Source organism: Melospiza georgiana, chromosome 8, assembly GCF_028018845.1.
Source record: "Melospiza georgiana isolate bMelGeo1 chromosome 8, bMelGeo1.pri, whole genome shotgun sequence".
NCBI lineage: Eukaryota > Metazoa > Chordata > Aves > Passeriformes > Passerellidae > Melospiza > Melospiza georgiana.
The window spans coordinates 16,079,446-16,102,453 of record NC_080437.1 but is presented as its reverse complement, the minus strand read 5'-3'; the positions used below and the strand labels follow the sequence as shown (position 1 = coordinate 16,102,453).

Genomic DNA, 23,008 nt, shown 5'->3' with positions numbered 1-23,008 from the left:
TCTACCCCAGACAGTGGGTATCCAAAGTAAATTTATTTCTGGAGCAATTTGCTTCTCGTTTGTCTGTCTCCTTCTATCCCCTCCACCTGTGCTGTTTGTAGACTATGGAGTTCCCAAAGTTACGGTGCCATGCTGAAGCTTTCCTAAATCATGTGCGCTGCTCACATCTGTGCTTTGGATCCCCGCTCAATGACTGAGCGCTGCCGGCCAAGTGCTGACAGCCAGTTTTATTCTTTGTACACAGACATCAGTAAAGAGCAATGGTGCAACTGAAATGTTTTGTAATGACTGCCTGCTATGAGGCTGACAGTACGAAGGCCCTATAAGTTTCCTCTGTTATTCTGTCCTTGCGTATGCTTTGAGTTGAAAGATGGGAATAGTTGCCGATTCCAAACCTCTAGCACGGCTCGAAGCCCCTCCTGGCAGGGGCCCTGTCCGTCCGTCCCGTCCCGCCCCTTCCGCCGCCGCCTGCCGGCGCTGCCGCCGCCGCTTCCGGACGGGGGATGGGGGGTGGCGGTGGCCGCCGCCGCTGCCGAGGAGAGGCACGGGCAGAGGCACCGGCAGGGCGCGGAGGAGCCGCTGCCGCAGCGCCCAGGGCCGGCGCGGCGGCCCCGCCACTCGGCGGCAGGTGAGGCGGGGCGAGCCACGGGGCCCTTCCCGGGAGGCCCGGAGCGGGGACCCTTCCATCCTTCCTTCCTTCCCGCGGGGCCGCCCCGCAGGCGGGAGCCCACCGGGTCCCCATCGCTGCCCCCGCTGCGGCGTCAACCCCAGGGGTGCGGGCGGGCCCCGCGGGTCTCGGGCGAAAGGACTGCCCCGCCGTAGAGGCTGTGCGGGAGGAGAGCAGCTTCGCCTGCCGGGGGGCGGACGAGCCGTGTCCGTGCTGTGTGTCCGCGCTAAAATCCGCTCCGCCGTGGTTGGCGCGCCCGCCCGGCCCGGCACATCGCTGGCGAGCGTGAGCGCCCGGCCCGGGAGCACCAGCTGCGCGCTGGGGCCGTGTCGCCGGCGGGCTTCGCGCTGGAGGGGTCAGCCCTTGAGCCCGGCTGTGCCGCTCTCGGGGAACTTTGCCGGCCTCGTTAGGAGAGGCGTGTGAAGGTGTGGAGCGGCACCGAGCGGGGGCCGGGACAGAGGGGCCCTGTGCGGTTTGTTGTGGGGCCTGGGGGCAGAGGGGACCCGTGCAGTTTGTGATCCCGCGTCAGCCTCCGCAGCGAACAGATCGTTCCTGGAAAAGATGCTTTGTGTCAGTCTTACAGTCAGATAACGAAACGGTTGTACCGGTCAAAATAGATATTCTTGTTCCTTTATAAAATAAAATTGGTGTGTTTTATGAGGACAAAATGTTCGGTTTTGAATAAAAATGCTGTTGAGTGTGTAGGATTTGATTATTAAGAAGGCAGCATGGAACAGTGCTGTTACGGGTTTGCATGTGTCCTCTTCGAGTTTCAGGGTTAAATGGTGGGATCTGCCTGTGGGGAGAGTGTTTGTGCAAGTTCAGGGCCTGAGCATAAAGAAGTTGAAACTGCTGGAACTGTTACCCACTCAGTCTCTTAAATTTATATTACTGATGCATTATGTGGCCTTATTCACTTAGTTATGCTGATTGCTAGTAAAAACCCCAACACTTCAAAAAGGTAGCTTTTTCCATCTGCCTAAGTTAATGGAAGAGGCAAATGAAAGGTAGTGTTAATGTTAACGTTTGGAATAAGTTGAAGTGGTCTCATGGTTTTGTATTTGAGGCTTCCGTTTGCAAAATTAATATTATAAAAAATTTTGATGTGCAGTGCTCATTCTGTGTTGTAAGATGACTTGATGACAAGATTCAACTTGGTAATGTCTGCTGTGTCTCCACAGAGCTCCCTTGTGCAGCTGGACACGGCGTCTGTGCCACCTCCACAGAGCAGGTGATCATGCTGTGCTCTGGAGTGGCAAGAGCTCAGAAGACATTTCCTGGCATTTAAGTGCCCCTCCTCTTTGGTAGGGGGTGCTTCTTGCTTAATATCAGAGGTAAGGAAATGGCTGTGTCTTTTTCTTCCTTTTGCTTTCTGTGATGTAGAAGAAAGGTGGAACTAACCTGTAGGAGTAGTGTGAAGTGATTTTTATACCAGGTGAAAGGAATTTTGTAAGGTTTTGTTGTGTAAGTACTGCTTAGATGTGAAGGAAATGTCCTGTACATTTGTAAAGCACAAGAATTTTAAATTACCTTGTTTGCTCTTCTGTGTGGTGGTGTTTTTGCTGGCTGGTTGGGGGTTTATTTTAGTAGATACTATTAAAATACAGGTTGGTCTAGGAACCGTAATCTTTTGAGTTCTGTAGTATCGCTTTTCTTTGTACAGAGCGTGCTTTTGCAGCCCACTTAGCTGGGTGAGGTCCACTAACCATATTACACTGTGTATGTTTGTTTGATAATCACATGCCTTTTAGAAGTATTTTTATTTCTTCCCTACTTCAATGCATCTAAAATGAGGAAGGCTATTAGATTTTCACTAGACCAGAAAGATCAGATTGTAAATACTTGTGGAGAGTAAGATGAAACATAGTTTCACTTCAGATATTGTTCTGGTATTTATTTGGATGGAGAGTTTGTTCATGTCTTCTCCTATCTCCATTGTAAGATGAGGGTGTGGAAAGAAAAGGGGAGAAAGAAACTTGAGTTGTTACTCCTAAGTTGTATGGGGATAAAGAGCAGCCAACGTTCTGTCACAGAAGGGATACACTACTTGAAACCAGAAGAAAAATATTTGACACTTGATATTTAGCATGTAAAATGTTCAAGAACTTAGTCAAATAGTAGTGAAGTACTGTGAATGGCATCCTAAGTGGTGGAGTACTTGATCAGTTGTTTAAAAATCACTTGTGTGTGCCTTGAATTATGGCAGTAGTATAAAAATTTGTTTTGTTAGCTGGTTAGTAGATTAGGAGCTGAGCTGCTCTTAGTGTTCACTTGAGTATAACACAACCTGTTTGGCTTAATGAGGTGTGAGAGTCAGGGAGCAGCTTGTATTCTGTTCATTTTGATGCAATATATAACTGTACTTGGTGCTTCTTAAGACAAACATGTTTAACTTTCAGGACTTTCTGTAGTAGCTGCTGTCACTCTTGCATGGAGGTGTCTCAACAGAAAGACTCTGCTAAGAATATACAGCTAATATTTGATCCACAAGCTGCACTTCAATAAATAATTCTCAAAAAGCTCATCTTCCTTGATGGCTTAAAACCTAAGACTAAGCTAGTGTTACTTTGAGATTTCTTATCTTACCTTCATACATAGCACTAAGACCTCTGAGTACAGTTAAGCTACTGCTGATCATCTCACTTATGATACCAAAGTCACTATTTAAAACTCAATGCAAGTTTTACAGCAATATTTATGCATTTGAAATGATTGTATTCAGGAAAATACCATATGTTGTCTCATGGTGGGCATTGTGCTGTGTTTGATCAATTTTATATGTAGTATGGTAGCCATTGTATTTGAAAACTTGAAAAATCATGTATTGTTTTTGCATGTGTTCTTTCTGTCCTTCTGCTTACAAGACACCTCCTGTATTATATGTATCTGGTGGCATTTAGGAAGTAAGGACTAAGCCACTGTATGCTATATGGCAGTGAAATCTTTGGTGCTATTTGCTTTAAATAAGCACTGAAGAATTTAGAGTTTCCAGGAAGAGCAGGTGACAAGCTTCTCATGTAAGTCAGAGTCAGCAGAGTAGCTGAGCCTTGTGCTGCATAACAAGGCAGTGCTGTGTGTTCTTTTTCCAGCACAGCATTGCTAAGTTGGTGTGTGACAGTAGCCTTATTATTGCAGGCTGGCTCAGCACATGTTTTTGTGTAGCTTTTTTGTGCTGGGGAACCAAGGCCACCAACATGGGTGAAGTGGCAGCCTGTGCAGGGAACAGCCTCTCCCCTGAGGTGTGGGATGTGCTCCTAGGCCAGCAGACCCAGTGAAGGGGGGCCGAGGTGGGATGGCCTGTTTTCAAACTGCAGCTTGAAACCTTCACACAGAAATGTAGGTTAAATCACTTGAGATCTGGTAGTTGTTCAGCATCCTTCCTAAAATTGCTCTCCAGGATGGTGGGAAATGAATCCGGGGGAAAAAATCAAGGGGCAAGGCTCTCCCATGTACCTGAGGGCAGGTGGTAAAGCAGTCATGGTGCCAGTAGAGATTTTGCATATGTGTCTAGAATAAACAAAACCAGTCAGCACTCTGCTAACTGCTGCAGACCTAACTAGGTTGTTTAACCCTTCAGCTATGACTGCTCTAATCAAGTTTGCAGCCTAATGTTACTGTGATATTAACGCTGCTTTTCCTTGGCTAGAGTAGTGATAAGCAGATTCAACTTCCCACGTTTTTACCTCAATATACAGTCTCAAAGTCTGTAAGCTAGGAAAGTTAGGGAATTAATGGTTGACTGGCAGCAGTTCAGTAGATGGGAACATGATAGAATCATGGGCAATCATGTTAAGGGAGGTTAATTTTCTCTAGATACACATCTAGGAAATTTTGCTGTCAGCTAGGGTATAGTCAGCCCCTCAGAGGCATCTTATTTCTTAAGATGCCACAGCCAAATTGTAGGAATGTTTATAGCTTACAAAGTAATGTTTTTCTTTTAAAAAAGTAAATGTTTATACATATGCAGTTCATATGCATTGTGCTCATGCTGTTAATTGAAAGGCTGGTGCAAGAAAATGGGACACACAACAAATACTGTTGACAGGCTTGCTAAGTGTTAAGTCACAGTACCAGGAAAATAATCCACTAACTAGCTACAGACATTGCTGATGTCAGGGGAAAAGTCTATTTTACCCTCTGACGCTTAGGTCTGTGCTTGCTTTGTGTTACTCATGTGTGTTATTCATCATTAAGTAATGTTACCCATTATTTGGTTCAGTGATAAAACTAGTAATATGGAAGGCAAAGTAGTTTCCAGAGCTGTTTCCTTTCAGAAGAGAGCTGCAGTTATCTAGGGGACTTGGCCTCTGCTGCATTATTCTTACATAGCAGTCTAGTGGTGTAAAAGTTATGCAGCATTCTTCAGCTTCAAAAAGGAGCAGGAGCAGTTTCACACAGGGTTCTGTACTATATTCCAGGTGTTCCAATTATTAGGGAGAGTGCCTTTTACCCTTTAAACCACACAAGTGTCGCCAATTGAGTAGTCTGAAAGGGAAGGCAGTTTCAGGATTTAAAAAGTTGCTTTGTCATTGAAAAATGAGTTTTCCTGTTGCTGTTGAGATGAAATTAGCTACCTGCTCTGTGCAATATTTTAAATTTGTGTTTTGTGGTCATTTCTTTGTCTTTTCCAGTTGGTTAAGTGTACTTTTATTGACAGTGTTTAAAAACAGAGCAGGTCCTATCAGTTGCATCTTGAGGTTATTGTAGACTTTCTCCCAGGCCCAGCCCATAGTGACCTTTGATGGGTGTGCTGATTCAGTGTTGTAAGGTTACTTTTATTACACCTTTGATAAGGGTTGATTTTTATTCCAGCAATGCCAGATGAAGGAAGACTAGGCTGCTGTTAGGCTACTTGACTTGTAACAAGTGGATAGAATTCTCTTAGGTTAGGGACAGTTTCCTGCCTTTGTCCTCAGAAGCTGCTTTGGTTAGAAGACAGTATGAGTAAGTTGAGTGTGTTTGTGTGGTGAGTTTACATTCACTGCTTTTAGAAAACCCATGATGATTACTGTGTTATAAAACTCACTGTGATTAACAACTTCTTTTCTTTTCTGTATGTAATCTGCTTTTCTGAGTAAAGAAAGCTGGAAGTTCAGTTTGGCAACTCAAGTTTGTTTATTTTTACTGGATGTTTTGGATTAGTATAAGAACAATGTTGACAATACACTCATGTTTTAGATGTTGCTCAGTGGTGCTGACCCTAAGTCAAGGAGTTTTTTATTTTCCCCTGTTCTGCCAGTGAGGAGGGGCAGAAGAAGGTGGTAGAGACACAGCCAGGACAGCTGACCTGAACCTGGCCCAAGGAACATTCCATACCATGGAATGCCCTGCTTGGTATATAAATGGAGGGGGAAGATTGGCCCAGAGGGGCCAACCACTGCTGGGAAACTGGCTGGACAAAGGTCAACAGGTGCTGAGCAGTTGTAATGTGCATCATTTGTCTTTCTTGGGTGTTGTTCTTCTCTCTTTTTGTTATTTTCACCGTAATTATTACTGTATTTTACTTTATTACCATTATTAAACTGTTCCTACCTCAACCGCTTGGGTTTGCCTTTTTACAGTTCTCCCCCCACCCATCCCACTGCAGGGGGAGTGTGCCAGGACATTTAATGAAATTAAATATCATAATTTATTTCATTAGCTGTGTGACCAAAATGATTATTAGAGGTTTTTTTGAGCTACACTTTCAGAAATAGCACAATAACATAAAAATGAGAAAACACCCTTTCATATGGAGAAGGAAGCATATAGCATATGCAGATATTCTAGTAGTTTGGATTTTTTTTTAATTTTGGGCAACTATTTAAATCAAGGTGTTAAAGCTTGTATACTTATTGACTGTATATGAGGTATTGAGAAATTTTAGCAATTAATTAAGTACAAGTTTTTCATATACTTTTCATATACAAGTTTTCATATATTCCTGAGAGAATATCTTCAGATGTATTATGCCCTTAATTATTTTAGAAGGGTAAGTGTGATTTGTGTGCTCATTTTTCTTCTAAAATATTGCTTTTGCCCTGCTGGGAAATCTCATTTGGCAAATTGAATCTTTTCTGACATAGTCTAAAATACTTCGTGGTTCTGTTAGATGAAAGCCAGAAGAAAAAGTTGCATCCAGTAATTATATTAAGAGCACAATAGGTACTGTACCTCCTTAAAAAAAAAGAAGTGAAAAGGAAGGACATTCTGTTTTTGGAGGAGCTGTGGCCCTGAAAAAGTTGCAGAACTGTGGTGAATATTCATGATGGATTTGAGTACCCGTTTACTATAGACAGCAGCTAAATAATAGATTAAATACACTGTTTCTTTGCTTTCATTCTGAAAGCCTTGAATGATGTATATGGCAGTAGTGTATTGTAGTGCCTTGTATTTTCTGAGATTTGGTTGGCATGATTGAAGCATTTTAGTTAATTAGACTGTTTTTTCGAGTACAAAAGAGCTGTGAAATTGTAGCCGTTTCTTAGATGGTAGCTGTACATGAGCCACCAAATATAAATTATGCACAAATCCATTCTCTGCTGCTGTGGGTCTTCAATATTGCATAAACACTTTAGTACTTTTACTTCACTGGTAACCTTTCAGAGTTCTGTCGTGTTCCACATAATGTCCTGTGGTTAACTTTTTTCCTGGTTGTTTTTCTGGTGACTTGTCACCACCATGTGACTAAAATGTTGCTGAGCTGACTCTCCTTCCTTCATGCAATATTCTAGAGTCAGGAACACAATTATTGAGAAATCTGTATGAAGAGAATCCCTCTCTTCTGTTTTTGGTGTCTTACTATGCTGTCTATTACCACATCCATTTAAAAATGCTTTGAAGCTTAAACCAGTACTTCATTTCTAGTAATGCTATTTTTGAAAGCTGAGCATTTTAAAGGATTCACAATTCAGTAAGTATATCTTAATTATTGAGATCAAACAAAGAAATAGGATGGTTGTACTATCATCATACAACTAGCATACTTCAGTTCAATACTGTTGCAGATATCTAGACTTAGGTTTACTTGGAAGGAGTGGGGGAATGTCGTGTCATCAAAGCTTCAGTCGTATTTTAAAACAGTGGGATATATTGGACTGTATTGAAATGTATTATTTCAGCTTTAATTCAGTTTTGTGTGTTTGCTGGCTGTACTTCCTTGTGTAGTTGATGAACTGCAAACAGTGGAAAAGTCTAATGATTAAGCTGGTATTTAAAGAGTAGTATTTGATTTTCATTGCCTAATGTAATTAACAAAGCAGGATTTATTTATTTATTTGCAACAAAATTAGAACAGTATACTGGATACGTCTAGGAAATATTCTGCTTCTTGGAAACTTTAGGTTTCTATTTAGGAGCAAATGAGATAATCTTAATCTAGTTTTTCTTGAACAAAAAAAAAGGCATTTTTGTAATACTTGCCTTAGAAATTAGGTCTGGTTTTTAGCTATCTCTTATGTAAAATGTCTTGGGCTAATTGAGCATCTGAAATGGCACAAGAGACACTGGCATTTCAGTGGTGTGTGTTGAACCCTCTGGTGTTGTGTCTCTGTCTCTTGGCTGTGCAGCAGGTGAGCGCGAGTGGCGGATCAGGGGCAGGATGGCGGGCAGTTCCCAGCTCTGCATTCGGCGCTGGACCACCAAGAACGTGGCCAGGTGGCTGAAGGAGGAAGGCTTCTGTGAGTACGTGGATCTTTTGTGCAACAGACACAGGCTGGATGGAATTACCCTGCTGACACTTACTGAGTATGACTTGCGATCTCCTCCGCTGGAAATCAAAATCTTGGGGGATATCAAGAGGCTGATGTTGTCCATACGCAAACTGCAGAAGCAGCACGTTGATGTCCTGGAAGAGCTGGGTTACACCAGCGATGGTCATGCTGGCACGGTGTGCCCAGCTGGTTCACTACAGGGGGGAGATTGGTTTTGTAATGGTGAGGTACCTCGGGACTATGATGGACCAATGACTGACTTGAATGGTGATCAGTATCAATATGCAAACGGAAAAAACAAACATGCCACACGAAGACTGGACCCAGAGTACTGGAAGACAGTTTTAAGTTGTGTGTATGTCTTCATAGTGTTTGGCTTTACATCATTTGTCATGGTGATAGTACACGAGCGAGTACCTGACATGCAAACATATCCACCTCTGCCGGACATATTTCTAGATAGGTAAGACATTTTCTTTCTAAACACAATAGTAATGTGATGGTTAAAATACAGGCTGTCTTTTATCTGTTTTCATCATATGCTCTAGAAGAAAGTTTCATGTGCTCTAGAAATGCCTCTGCAAAATCGTAATAAAAGTCTAGTAAGTCCTTCTGCTAAAAGAAATGTGGATCAGGTAGATGCAGAGATTTGGGTTTAGGGGAAAATAAATTGAGCTGTTGTTCTATCTAGTTTATATTTAGTTTTACATCTTAAACTCATTACAACACAGAAATTTGTCCATCCTTGCATTCTGGTAAAAAGTGTGATGGTCAGCTGGCATAGATATGCAGCCATATGCATTTTCTGAAATCCAGTTTCTGCCATGAAGTTTAATGTGTCTTGATATAAAAAAAAACTTCAGATGAAGGAATGTTTTGATCTGTGAGTGAGCAAGAAAACTGAAAGGGAACAGCATTGGTACTGTATTTTTACTGTCTTCCCACTGTCAGCTTGCTGAAGATGGTCTAGGGAAACTCAAGTTGAATGAAAAGACCAGCATCTCTTTTAACAGGTTATTAAACCACTGTTGTGACTTATGCAGTACCTGCTCATTTTTTTAAAGAAAATATTTCACTTTAGGCAAAGAAGAGACAAAATGGCAAAGGTCGAACTCTAGTCATTGACAACAGGTTTAATAGAGAATAAATGTTCCCTTTGAGAAAGAGCACTTGCACCATGGAGAACTTAACTGCCTAGGGAGTTTTAAAAGATGAGCTAAACTGTTATAAAGTTCAGCCTTTGTGATCTTCCTGTTCTTGCCAGTAATTTCCATTTTCATTTATGGCTTTCAAGAAGTCAGTAAGACTCGAATCTTTTGAGTAAGAGTGCAGAATCCTCCATAAATGTATATATAACTCATGAAGGACAGACCACATCCAGCAGAGTGGAAGAGGGCGGAGAGAACAGGAGCTGTGGCATTATTGGATTTTGTTCCCAGGGTGCTCCTTGGGTATTCAGTGTGCAGGAGGATGGGGGAGGCCAGAAAGCAGCAGCTCACAGAACAATGACAGAGGATTACTACAAAGCTCATGTCTGAGTGGTGCTTTGCTACCCCTTTGTATCAGGGGGAACACAAAAGTACAAGGAGCAGCCTCTTGAAATCTGTAGATCTGTATTTTGGCAACTGAAGAGTGGAAATTGTTACTGGTGCCTTATGAGTGCAAGAAGGTCTTTTGACAGGGAAGGCTGAAATGTTTTAATATAGTGATTATTACTGAAGTTTTGAAAACAATTTTTATTTTCCCTGATACTTTTCTGTGCAGTTCTGCTTCATTGCTGTGTTTAATATTTTTGGCCTTGCAGCATCTAATTCATTGCATTGACATGGCATTCTTGCAAGCATAAGCAGCATAATTGACATGATGCAAGTTTTTGTCTGAATGAAAAAGGTTGTTGTGAAACAATAGTGGAGGAACACATCCTGTTAGTATGTCACATGTGAATTAAGAGAGCATACTAGAGATTTTCCCTTAGTGAAATCTGTGGAAACTGAAAGCACATTATTAGGAAGGAGATAACATAACTGAATATATTTCAAATTCTATATTTCATTCAGTCTAACAAAAGTATTTTTTACTGTAGCTTATACTGTTGTGAGATGAATGCAAAGTTTTGAGGTTAGAACCTCACATGCCCTTATTTTCAATACCAAGACTAGGAAAAAAATTAAGCCTTTGTGTTAACTTTCTGCTTTGTCTTTTTGTTTTAGCGTCCCTAGGATACCATGGGCTTTTGCTATGACTGAAGTATGTGGTGTAATTCTTTGCTACATTTGGCTCTTGGTTCTTCTGCTTCACAAACACAGGTAGATTTTACAAAATCCAAATTAACTGCTCCTTTGATGCAGAGAAAAGACCATAACAAGAATTTATTATGATTGTTTAAGAAGTTCCATTCTGTAAGAATCTTGTCAACTCCTAGTATGTCTCTGTTAAAATGGATTTCATCAAGATTGATGGCTTGTGAATCTTTCAAAGGAGTAATCTGAATTCACTTTTCTACCATATTTATAAGTAATTTCCTTCAGAACATAGGTATTTCAGAGAGTTGTCAGTATATACACTCATGCTATAACAGCTTTGTATATAAGAAAGCGCCACAGGAATGAATTACCACAGGATGTCTGAGCCAGCCTGGCAATTTGCTTTCACAGAGGGATAGAAAATGCTTTTGTGTGCATGCGTATCTTAAGTTAAATTTTCACTGGTTCATTGATTTTACCAGTTTGCCAACAGAAGGTATGAGTGCCAAAGCTAGCACGGGAGTAGCTGCAGAGTGGAGCTGTACCTTTTAGTGACAGTAAGCTTGCTACAATGTCTCACCCTGCCATGTGGAACCTTATTTTTACAGTACTACTTAATTGGAAAAAAGAAATTGTTGTGAAACTTTCAGTGATGATGTCAGGACTTAATGGGATTAAGTTGGGGTGAGGTGAAATGTTTCTATCATAACTTCCCTGATCTCAGTTCCTGTGTACTTTTCCCAGATCCATTCTGCTGCGCAGGCTGTGCAGCCTCATGGGGACAGTGTTTCTATTACGCTGCATTACAATGTTTGTTACCTCACTCTCCGTGCCAGGACAGCACTTGCAGTGTACTGGAAAGGTAAAAACTTCAAGTGCTTTACATTATTTTTCCTGTTTCTTTTTGTAAAAAAATACTTAAGACATGAATGAGCTTGTTGCAACCATAGTGTTAGACGTGTGTTTTTTAAGAACATCGTATTTCTCTCCTGTTTCCTTGTCCTTGCATTTATTGCCATAGGCAGGCAACATCCCTAGGGATCCTAGAAGCACTTGCCACTCTGGAGAGTATATGGCTATTTGGGGAAAGGTGTTCAGAATGTTTCACACTGTAAAACAGAGAAATTCATAGAGGTGTGTGCACTTAAGCTACTAAATTCATAAAGAAAGACTGAAAGGGAAGTAATTGTTTCTCTGTCTCATTTGTTGCATGGTTTTGGAAAAAAACCCAACAAACTACTACTATTTCACCCCTTCTCAGAAGGGATATTCTTAGAACATGGGATTTTATGGTTTCTTCCTAACTTTTAGTTAGGAGAGGTTTGAGCTGAACAAATGGAAAGCTTGATAATGATACATTTGGGAGACTGAACACGTTCAAAAAAAGGTGGCAGGCTCTGTGGGTAAATCACTTGCAACAAAATACTTGCTCTAAATTCCAGTATTCATAAGAGGTATGATGAATGCAATTAGTAATTGCAGTTACTAATGTGACTCATTGCCACAGTGAAATCCAAAGATGTGTAACCTGCATTTTAATAAAAGACACAACCTGATAAATAGTATTAAACAAACATAGTGCAGTAGAGCTCACTTTAGGGATCTACTGTTTGGGCCGTGGAGTTGGAACTTAGTAAAGGTTAATATCACTGTTTTGCAGTTGTATGGCAATGTTTGGGCCAAACTCCAGCGGGCATTTGCAATTTGGAGTGGCTTTGGAATGACTCTGACTGGAGTGCATACATGTGGAGATTACATGTTCAGTGGTCACACTGTCGTCCTGACCATGCTCAACTTCTTTGTCACAGAATGTGAGTACAGAGTGTCAATACTCAAATGTCCCTAAGAGTATGTACAGAGGTGTGAGAGTGTAAACATTTGAATGTCCTTAAGTATTAAGAATATCTGCTCCTTGACCTTCTCAAAAAGTTCAAAGTGTAACATTTAAGCAAACAAATACAAATTCAGATTGCTCTGCTCTTTCTCAAGTTTGTGACAGCCAAGTCACAGTGAGGAAAGGAACACCACCTCCTTCCATGGGGGAATGAATAAGGCACTTTTCAATGGACATGTGAGCCAAGAAATTAGAAAGGCTTCCTGGCTTGCTGCTGGGAGAATACTTGGGAAGATACTTAGGGGTGTCTGTTACTCTTCCCTTCCCTAGGTACCTGCCACTGACTCCTGCCAGCCAAAATCTGGCGAGTTTTCTGTACATGTAGTATAATCCATAAAGCCAAGCACCAAGCCCCATGGCAAGTGAGAATATATGAAACAGCAGTACCCTTCTGTAAACACCAACAGGGATCTGATACATGTTACAGCAAGCAAAGATAATTCGTTGGAGTTCAGCTATGATGTAATGACTGCAATCACAGTAATGTAGCTTTCATTACATCTTCCTCCTTGTAACATAGGAAAGACATGATTTTTATTAAAAAGTTGGTTGAACAAAGAATTCTGATTTGTAGAGTGCTAAACCATTTAAGGATGCTCTTGTTAATCCAGAAATGCATTTGTAAATGAAGTCATGAACTTATAGACATATATAACTTTTGTGGTTGCTTTTGTTGGATTTATTGGACCTGTATACAACATTTTTGAATGAAGAGAATAACTTTATCTCATTTTTGGATGAAAAATCTGTATAAAAGTTTGGAATGTCTGGGCCTGCATTTTGAGACAGTCAATCACTTTCTGTTTTCTCCTAGATACGCCAAGGAGCTGGAACTTCTTGCACACCTTGTCCTGGGTCCTGAATCTCTTTGGAATCTTCTTCATTTTGGCTGCACATGAACATTATTCTATAGATGTCTTCATTGCCTTTTACATCACGACAAGGCTCTTTTTGTATTACCATACATTGGCTAATACTAGAGCATATCATCAGAGTAGGAGGGCAAGGATATGGTTTCCTATGTTTTCTTTTTTTGAATGCAATGTTAATGGTACTGTTCCCAATGAGTATTGCTGGCCCTTTTCAAAACCTACTATACTAAAAAGATTAATTGGTTGAAGACTGTGTGGGTCAGTTCAGACTTTTATGAAGCATTATGACTAAGGTCCTACAAGGCTAGCTACAAGGGGCAAGTCAAGTAACATTTTTCACTCCATGATCTCCTCCTTGCCTTGTTTCTTGGATTCTTAGCCATAAAATGGGGTTTCCATACTTAATAGGGATGTGTTTTGTTTTCTCCTTGTGAAAACAGAAAACAATGCAGGGATGGGTAAATGCTATTAGTGAAGCATGAATATAAACCAGAATACTGTTACCCTTGGCAAGGTTCTGTGTGAATGTTTATGGAACATTAACCTGAAATATATATTGAATATAACACACCCTTTACAGGTCCAGATAATCTTTGTTACCCGAGTGCCAGCCTTTACATATACTGACAAAAAATTTAAAACTTTATAAAGCCTTTCTTTGAAAGCAGTCGTACATGTAATTTTTAAAACAAACTGTGTATATTTAAAAATTGAGGAGGTCTGTGTCATAATGAAGAAAACAGTATAGTTCCATGCTGAGAGGTTCTCTTAACTGTTAAATTACAAGTCTTGACAGTATAAATGGTCTGCATACAGGTTGCCAAAAAAGAAAGTCTGCCTTGTGGCTGTGCAGTGATGATATTTTTTTAAATGAGAACTTATTTAGTCTAGTCTATCAGTTGTCTGTATGGTTGTTCTAGCACTTGAAAGTTTTCCCTTTTGTGTTTAAATGAGTTACAGTAAGTGGAACATCCACTGGAAGTAAACTTACCTTTAGTGAGTTTAAAGCCACAAAGTAACTTTTGTGTGGTCTTAATTGCTTTATACCCAAACTCATGCATGCTTTTCAGGAGCAGTTCTTTAATATTGGGAAAAAAGAACAGTTGTCTTCGTGTATCTTACTGTCCTGTAAATGGATGGGGAAATGCATGTAGTAACTCTTTCAGGAATAGTAATAATAGTGAGTATTGGAAATAGTGCTCATGTTGATGTATGTTTTAGCACTCTGGTGTCAACAATATGGTGACTATCTCTGGATATATATATATGCACAGTATGTTTGGTTATATATATAAACACACAGTATATGTTTTTCTAACAACTATGAAAAGAGGCTAGTTCTTAATTTAAGTTGCTCATTTACTACCCTGAAAGATACCATAAACAGTTGAGTTTTGCTCATTGAAAAAAACTAAACCACAGCCCACAACAAAGCATCCCCCAAAACCTCAAAGCAACACTCAGTCCATAATGCATGAGCAGGGTCACACAAGGGTTGCTGGTCTCTTGGGCAGTGGATTGTAAGGGGACAATACTAATGTTGTCTGTAGAGCCTTGAAATTACATTTGTGCTAAATGAAAACTGATAGGTACAAAATCATAAAAATGGCATAGACATTTTAATTTGATTATTGCAAGTTCAAATGCGCAAATGTACTGTAAGTCAGCTTTAGAAAGTTACACAAATAATTCCCAGCTTGGTACAAGCTGACTTCATGGGCACTTTGTACTTGTGTGTGCACAGAAATGAATCCATTTGGAATTTGCAAGGTTTTGTGTTTGGAGGCTTGTAACCTACTGTGGGCTACTCCTTGCTGTATTGTGTTCCTTTTATATACCTTGATTGTAATAACTTGACTACCTTACAATCTTCATGGTATATATTATTTTTGTAACTTAATTTAGCTCCTATTCCACAGAAAAATTATGCATCTTGGAGTATCTCTGTCAACTGTAATGAGCACATGTACACTGTACTATTACAGAGATTTTTATATTTATAACATTCCAATTTTTTAGCAAAATTGCAGATTTAATAATATATTGTTCAGTCTACCATAACCTGATGGCTTTTGCCATCCAAATTGGGGGAGTATGCTTACACTTTAAAAAAAAAGAGAAAATATTCTGAAAGATTTAAAGACTTGCCATTTGCTGCTCTTAACTTTCTGATTTCAGAAAGGCAATTTGAACATTCCTCTTGAGACTTTATAATGAAAGAGCTCTATTTGTTAACTTATATTTGCCTTTGCAATGCACCCAGTTATGAGTGCTCTTTTTCTAAACTCTAGGAAACATCTCAGGATGTGCAAGATTGTAATCTGAGTTATATGGAGAGGCATGCAATTAAACTTGCAAAGCAGTTGATTCTGAAAATAACCATTTGAGTAGTAACTGGCATAACTGCATCTAAACTGAAATACTATTCTGCAACTTACACATGCAGGAGAATTTTCAAGTACAGCCCAGTGTAACAATGTTTACAGAAAGTAAAGCTATCATTTCAATTTTTCTTTTTGTAATGAAGTTCATATACATTGAAACGTAAGGATTCTTTGTTCTAATTTAATTTTCAAATTCCTTTAAGTAAATTCTGTTTTAAATCAGCCTTGTCTATCATGTTTTTTAAAAGAAGCTTGTTCTTTTGTGCTGTTTCCCTTGATGCTAGATACCTAAGTGCAGGATAACTAATATAAAATGGTTGGTTTTGTTAGCAATGGAGTGGATTGAAACATTGTCAGGGTAATTGTCCTCTGCTGTTTTGGAAGTTCATTGTGTCTGTCTGTAAACATGCAAGAGGAAAGCTTGAAGGTGATAGAAGACAGAAAAATGTGATCTTGCTTGCAAGAGGGCAGAGGTCAGTCTGTAAGGTTGGGAATGTAAGCTTTATTGTTAATTAGATGGAAACAAGTTGCAGGTAACTGATAGGTTTAACATTTTGTACCTCCTTGTGAGTCAGTGTTTTAAAAGCATTTTGCTGCTTCTGTTGCTGACAAGCATTTCAAAGTAAAGGCAGCAGAGCACCTTGGGCCTTGGATTTATTGCTTAGTATGTTCAGGGATGTCTTCCTTTATGTTCACATGCCACCACTGCTCTCCTTTAACATGTTGCACCTCTTTTGTGCTAAGTTGTCTTCTGTGGTCTGTGTGAGTGCCCACATAATCTGAACCCAGAATAATGAATTAATTACTGTGTAATGCCAGCAAGTGCAAGTGTCTCAACAACATTAGTACTACAGAGTGCACAAATGAATCAAGTAGCAAAGTCTGAAATTAGTAACCATATATACAAAAGAAGGGGAGGGTCACATTTTTTTGCTAGCTTAGCAAATTTAGTAATATTTGAGACTTTGCAATAGGATTGAGCTCTTCCTAATAAGTTTGGGGATATTTATGCACATACCTGCAAATGATAGACACACAGGCTCTTCCCCTATCCTTTTTCTTTGATTTATTTGTACCTTATGACACAGTTTCTTATAATAGCTTTCCTAAACCTTTTGCCTTTAATTTTTCATTTCTGAAAGATCCCTAAAGTGGGTTTATGACATTACACCTGAACAGAATTAGACCTTCATAGATGTGGTTTTTAACAAATTCTGATTACACTGACAAAAACTTATGAAAGGATCTTTAAGTAAGGTTCTCCAGCTGATCTTGAACAATGCTATAGAAAGCTCCCATATATGCAATTTATCTGCATGTCCAGTGGCAAACGTGGTAACACACAAAATGTCACTACAGAAATGTAGATAGGCCTGAAGTATTTAAATGTCCAAGACTAGCAAGAATTGGATCCCATAAGTGCACTGCTTGACTTGTATGCTTAACTTCAAGCAAATTACTAAATACTCTTGACTTCAGTGAGTGTTACCATTTTAGTTTAAACATTTTTTGGATAAGGCCCAGAGCATACTGTGTGGTATCATCCTACAGTAATGGGAATAGGTAATGTCACTTTGTTTTTGATTTTCTCTGATGTCTCCCCTCCTATCTACTGGAGAAGAAAACATTCCAGTTTCAAAGAAATTTCTACATAACTGGGTTCTGAAAGAAGAAACTGTCAAAAACCAAAAGAATGAATAAAACCTTGATAATTAACTGCTTTAAGTAGTAATGGTCAGTTAAATTATTTGGGGGCAAAAAGTTATTTTTGATACAAGCATGTTAAATAATGTCATTTAGAATTACTGAAACCCTCTAAGGAGGATAAAAGCACAGGTTCCTATAATCTTTTCTGTACAGCTGTATCTTGTGTAGTGCCAAAAAGAGAGTAAAGAGGAAGGAGTTGGGCTCAGACACCAGTAAAAGTGTTTTGCAGCAGTTAATACCTCCTTGCTTTTTAACCATTGTCTGCATGCTTAGTGCTAGACTTGTCCATTGCTGTTTAGCTAGTTTTCTGATGTATGAAAGCCCTTTTGGTTTTTGAACATCAGTCATGGGAAAAAAAAGAAACAAAAACAAACCAACAACAAAAAACCTAAACAGTAGATTTTATGGACCTAGAGTGTTACAAAAGGAATGTAAACCAACTGTGATAGTTTTACATCCTGTCCATGTAGTTCCTACTGAAGAGTTAGGGAGGATTTGCAGTGATCTACAGACAGTACAGATTCTTTTTTATAACCTTTTTAGAAATCTGACCTGTAACTGCAGATACCAGCATAGTCTTTCCAAGAGAGAAGTATATTTGACAGAAGTCCTAGAAGTGAGACAGCTTACCCTCTGAATTATTTTGTGCATTAGACTTCGACAATAAGGGTTAATTGATAGACCACTGGTTTATAAAGTTATAAAATACAAAATATTTCTGATTTATCTTTGACCTTGTCACTGTTCTAATTGAAACCGTATTCCTGGGGGAAAAAAGTTCTATGGAGTGAACACACTGATGTCTTGTTCATTATATTAAGAAAACCACAAAAAAACCCTTACAACTCCTCAAAAACTACAGTATTGAACCTATTGAACACTGAACCTTCCATATAGCAGTATCCTGCAGACTTACCACTCATGTCCTAACAAATTTGCAGTGAGTATTATGTACATAATTCAGTGACATGCACATTTTAAAAGCCAGTTTGTAATAAGTGTGTGAGAACTTAAGGTGATAAATGTGGAGCACAGTAACCTGACTTATTGGCCCTGTGTAGTTAGAAAGACTAATTGTAACTTAGTTTTGCTCTTTCAATTCACTTTTGTCAAAAAAGAAGAAATTTTGTCAAATTTGAGAAACCACAAACTGCATTCTACATGGTACTTAATAAGGATGTAGAAGCCTGGCTTTTCACATGGATCTGTTACTTCAGTTTTTTCCTGACTGAGAAAATAGTGTTATCTAATGGCTAGAAGGTATGCCAGTGAAGTGTAGAATACTGTAAATAAGTAAATATTGTTTTGATTCTAAACTCAGATTGAATTAATATATTGTTTTATATCTTTGTTGTGTTAAACATATTTAAAAATACTAAAATAAAATATTTGAAAGATGACAAATGCTTGATGTATTTTATATGCAAAATGATGGCTCATTGTTAGCACTGTGACTGTGAAAGTATTCCTGAGCACAGGTGTGGTGGTGTTATGAGGTTTTGCTTCAGTATGGAAGTAAGTCATGCTGACAAAATATAATTGGCACATGCTGTGGGAATTTGTTATAAGTATGTGTATATACTTCAAATCATTACTGGAGAAGTAACTGTTCTGGGTGATGCAGGGATTGTAGGTTTGCAGCTGTGGTCTTAAGTTTTCAGCTAGCTGTAAGGGGTTTGCTTTTTCTTTTGGCACTGATCTGTGAGAGATTCTGGTAAAATTGCAGGTTTTCCCTGGAACAGGGAAACAGCTGCCAAATACTAAATTCCTGTTGCTGTCAAAATAGTCTGATACTAGGATAGGATAGGTACTCACTGGACTGTTCATAGAAATGATTTGATGTGGGCAAAATATTGACAGCCAATTTGGTAACAGTTCTGTGTTTTTTTCTAATAGTGTCATTAGTTTATCAAAAGGCTCTTTTCAAGTTCTAATGCCACAGAATGCAAGATCAATTTGAAAGAGGCAATGCTTTTCAAACAAAGATTCATCATTCAATTTAAATATTTTTTAAAAATCACTTTTTTACCCCCTCACTCTGCTACATGAAGTCATCAAAACTGAGTCTGTCTCTTGATCACTGACAGATTCTCAAGTACTCTAATTGGAGGTTAACAGCCCTAAAAAGAAAGAGGCAGAAGGAAGGAAGAAAACAGCAGGCAGCAAGTTTGCTTTTCTTAGGGTAACACTGAAGAAGGGTCTTTAGGCAATGTAGGAAATAACAATTCATGAATATTGTGAAGGAGAGTGGACAATGAAGCTCGTGTGGGGTACAAAAAATATTCAAGAGGTGCTGTCCACTAAGGGATCTCTGATGTGTGAATAGAAGCTCCAGAAAGGGGCTGATAACATTACCCTGCAATTTTGCTGTATTTACAACTTCATTAAAAGTCTCATCACAAAGGCCCCTTCCAGAGTTTTTTGATTCAAATTATTTTGTGATGTTAGGGGTTTGTGGGGTATTTTTGGCAAAGTTAAGTAGATAAGACTTCTGTATCCTAATGGCACTTCAAAAAAGGTTCCTTAGTGGTTTTTTTAGTACTGCAGGGCAAGTTTGTAATACTGAATCTGTACAGAACAATAACCTGATGTGACTGTTGTTTACATAGGCTGTCCTGTGACACATCATAAGAACTTCTGTGAATGATTCTGCCAGAAGTACGAGTGATGTTGAGTCCATCCTCTCGTGCTCCAAGCTAGGACCCAAGCTGCATTTTGTGTTATGGCAGAAGGTAAAGGGAGCACGTCCTGCTGTGCTGGAGGAGCAGGATTGTGGCAGCACTGGGCTCCAGAGGGCCTTTCAGAGGCACACCTGAATTTCGTTTGCTCCAAGTGGCAGTTTGACCTACAAATGCAATAAAAACATAAAGCACAAACTTCATCTTCTGTAAAAACCCAAACGTTCTTTTGCTTCAGGCTCCAGCCAAGCTGTAGTCAGTGCCCAGACTGGGCCTGGGTTCTTGCAGTCCTTATTTTGCTTCCCAGTGAGTCCCAGTGTATCTTGGCAAGCTCTGCCTTCTTTTGTGAGACACTGAGCAGGCTGTGGAGGATGGTGCCTTAGCTCAGTGTCCTGCTGAGTGATTTGAAGCTGTCCCGCTCCCACACCAGCAAACAGCACTACAGGGTGCTGTGGGGCACTGCTCAGTACCAGTGCTCCTCAAAAGACAGCAAAGTTTGTTAGCAAGTGCTTTAATGAGGGTGCCAAAAAGTGATTCAATCTGTGAGTAACAGGGTTGCAACACTTGGCCAAAGGCTCTACCTCTTGTTTCTGTCCTGCCAATTAAAAATAGCCCCCTGGCTAATGCCACGGAATGTAACAGCCCTGCGTGGCACAGGTGCAGGCTGTCAGTCAGGAGGCTGGAAATTCCTAGAAAAGCACCTGCTCTCCTGCAGGCTCTATGGGATGATCATGAGGAGAAAGCAGAGGAGAAAGGAGGGAGGTTTGCAGCAGGCTCTGCTGAAGGTGGCCCTTGCTGAGGGTCTCTCTGCTCTGGAGATGACTCCTACCCAAAGGTGCCCTTCTGTTCGGTTGTTCTGGTTTTCTCTTAATCAGGCTGTTTCCCCAAGCTGTGGGTTGCCACAACTGAAAACCAGAGCTTTAGTTAAAGGCTGGTGTGTGCTTCTGGCAAGCTGGAACCTGGAATACCACCACTCAGGTGCTATCTCATCCCAGCACTGCAGAAATGCTGTGTTGATGATTTGGGCTGGGATTCAGGCCGCAGGGACAGGCTGGTGTGAGGGCATGACTGAGTCAGGGCTGTACTGATGTGTGCACATTGACCAGCAATGGGGTTTATATGCCAGAATTCTTTTATCATCTTCCAGGAACAGCCTCCTACAGGACAGTAACAGCCAAATCCACAGGCAGGCTCCTCCTCAGGCATTATCTCTACCACATGCAAATGCACCTGCCCTGGCTGGCGTGGCTCACAGATGGTTCACAGCCTGTGTCATTTTCACTTTTGCTTTCCAGGGGGATGTGGACTTTATCATCTGATGGCCGTTGATTTGCCCTTGGTGTTCCATATACTATTTATAAATACAAGTCCCTGCTCTGCTTTTCTTATGGCATGGGAGAGCTGGCACTAAATGACAGAACAGCCCAGACACTGCAGCACCACGGGAAGCCACATCAGCGCATGGTGTGGTGAGCATGTCATCCAGAGGAAGACCATAGCCTGAGATTACCTTTATTCACATTCTGCCCAGATGTTCAAAGTTCAGTTCCAGCTAATCCAATGCTGCCATGTCAGATGTAGGAAGAATTTACACCTAGAACTGCACAAAGATTAAGGACCTGTCTCTGCTCTTTGAGTTAATCGGAAGAAATCCCCCACATAAGGCTAAATGCACATACCATTATCATTGTTATTCTTGTTTCAGCTCTTAAGATGCACTGGTCACCAGACCCAGCTGTGCAAGATGTGGGAGTATAAACCCATTGGTGTGGGATCTCAGCACCTCAGGACTGATGTGCAGAGTGACCAAGACCACCCTTGGGGGGCTCGGGAGTCCTGGAATGTCGCCAGAAGTGTCTGGTGGCAGGACTTTGATCCTACACGGGAGACGACACCTGTATGAGAATGGGAGGATTTCACTGGGGTAAATGGTGAAGGGATAAGTTAATTAGAGTATGAAACACAGGGTTTAAGATTTCTGTACAGGGGGGTTTAGAGAAGTAAGATGGAGGAATTGGGCCGTGCCCTGTCCTTCTTCTTCTTCTTCTTCTTGGCCTCCATCTTCTGTGGTGATGTTGGCGCTTTGGGATTGGTTATTACTAAAAGTGCACTGGTCAATAAGGGTAAAAGGTATTGGGGAAAATTGATAAATATTGTATACGTAATTTTGAGTATAAAGATAGGTGACCGCCCTGGGGGCGCGCAGTGTGCTTTCCGAGCCGCTCCCTGTCTCTCCCAGGTTTCAGGACGCTTTAGGAGTTTCCTGGGGTTTCTGGGTCTTGGGACCGGAGGCTTTAATACTATTTCCTGCTCCCTTTCCTCGAGAGCCCTTTCCCCCTGGCTACTTGAGGCCAGAGCTAATTTTTTCTCAGAGCTTTGCTCCCCCCCTCCTTCTGAGGGTCCCGCAACTTCTCGTTGCTTTTCCAGTCTTTTCGACTGCACCGAAATGCCTTCTAGCATTATTCTTGCTGGCGAGAGCAGCTTTAACGCTGTCTCCCCCTTCTGGGGGGCAGTAGGTGCTTGGGATGCAGGTCCTTGGTATCTCAAACGCCAGTCTGACCACTGAAGAACTGTGAGAATTCATTCTCAGACAGGTAACAAAATTGCTGGCTTAGAAAGGAGGAATTCTTACTTCCCTTTGTAAGAAATGAGGGAGCTTAACTGAGGGTGGAGTGACAGATATATAAATTCATTCAGTGCTTCTGAAGACATTTATCAGGAGTAAAATAAAGGTATTTTGGGGTCTTTAATGAAGAGTGCTGACTTTCTTAAATATTTTATCTTAATGGTTAGTAATATGTGGTGTTCTTGAAAGGATTTTTCTGTTTTAGATCACTAAGAAGAGTTCAGTTTTCTCTAAAGATTTTTGCAC

At 40.4% G+C, this 23,008-nt stretch overlaps 1 protein-coding gene across 1 annotated transcript; it reads left to right on the top strand.

Moving 5' to 3' along the window:
* Nucleotides 1-555: 555 nt before the first annotated feature.
* On the top strand, nucleotides 556-18,862 carry SAMD8 (sterile alpha motif domain containing 8). Its single transcript, XM_058029289.1, has 7 exons — nucleotides 556-628; nucleotides 1,849-2,001; nucleotides 8,215-8,821; nucleotides 10,569-10,664; nucleotides 11,346-11,463; nucleotides 12,262-12,412; nucleotides 13,310-18,862. The coding sequence occupies exons 3-7, from the start codon at nucleotides 8,247-8,249 to the stop codon at nucleotides 13,612-13,614; spliced, it is 1,245 nt and encodes a 414-aa protein (XP_057885272.1). The 5' UTR covers nucleotides 556-628; nucleotides 1,849-2,001; nucleotides 8,215-8,246; the 3' UTR covers nucleotides 13,615-18,862.
* The last annotated feature ends 4,146 nt before the right edge of the window (nucleotides 18,863-23,008 follow it).

Coding starts and splice junctions, on each gene's coding strand:
- SAMD8 (XM_058029289.1), top strand. CDS start 8,247: ATGGCGGGCAGTTCCCAGCTCTGCATTCGGCGCTGGACCACCAAGAAC. Junction 8,822..10,568: donor CCGGACATATTTCTAGATAG/GTAAGACATTTT, acceptor TTTTTGTTTTAG/CGTCCCTAGGATACCATGGG. Junction 10,665..11,345: donor CTTCTGCTTCACAAACACAG/GTAGATTTTACA, acceptor TACTTTTCCCAG/ATCCATTCTGCTGCGCAGGC.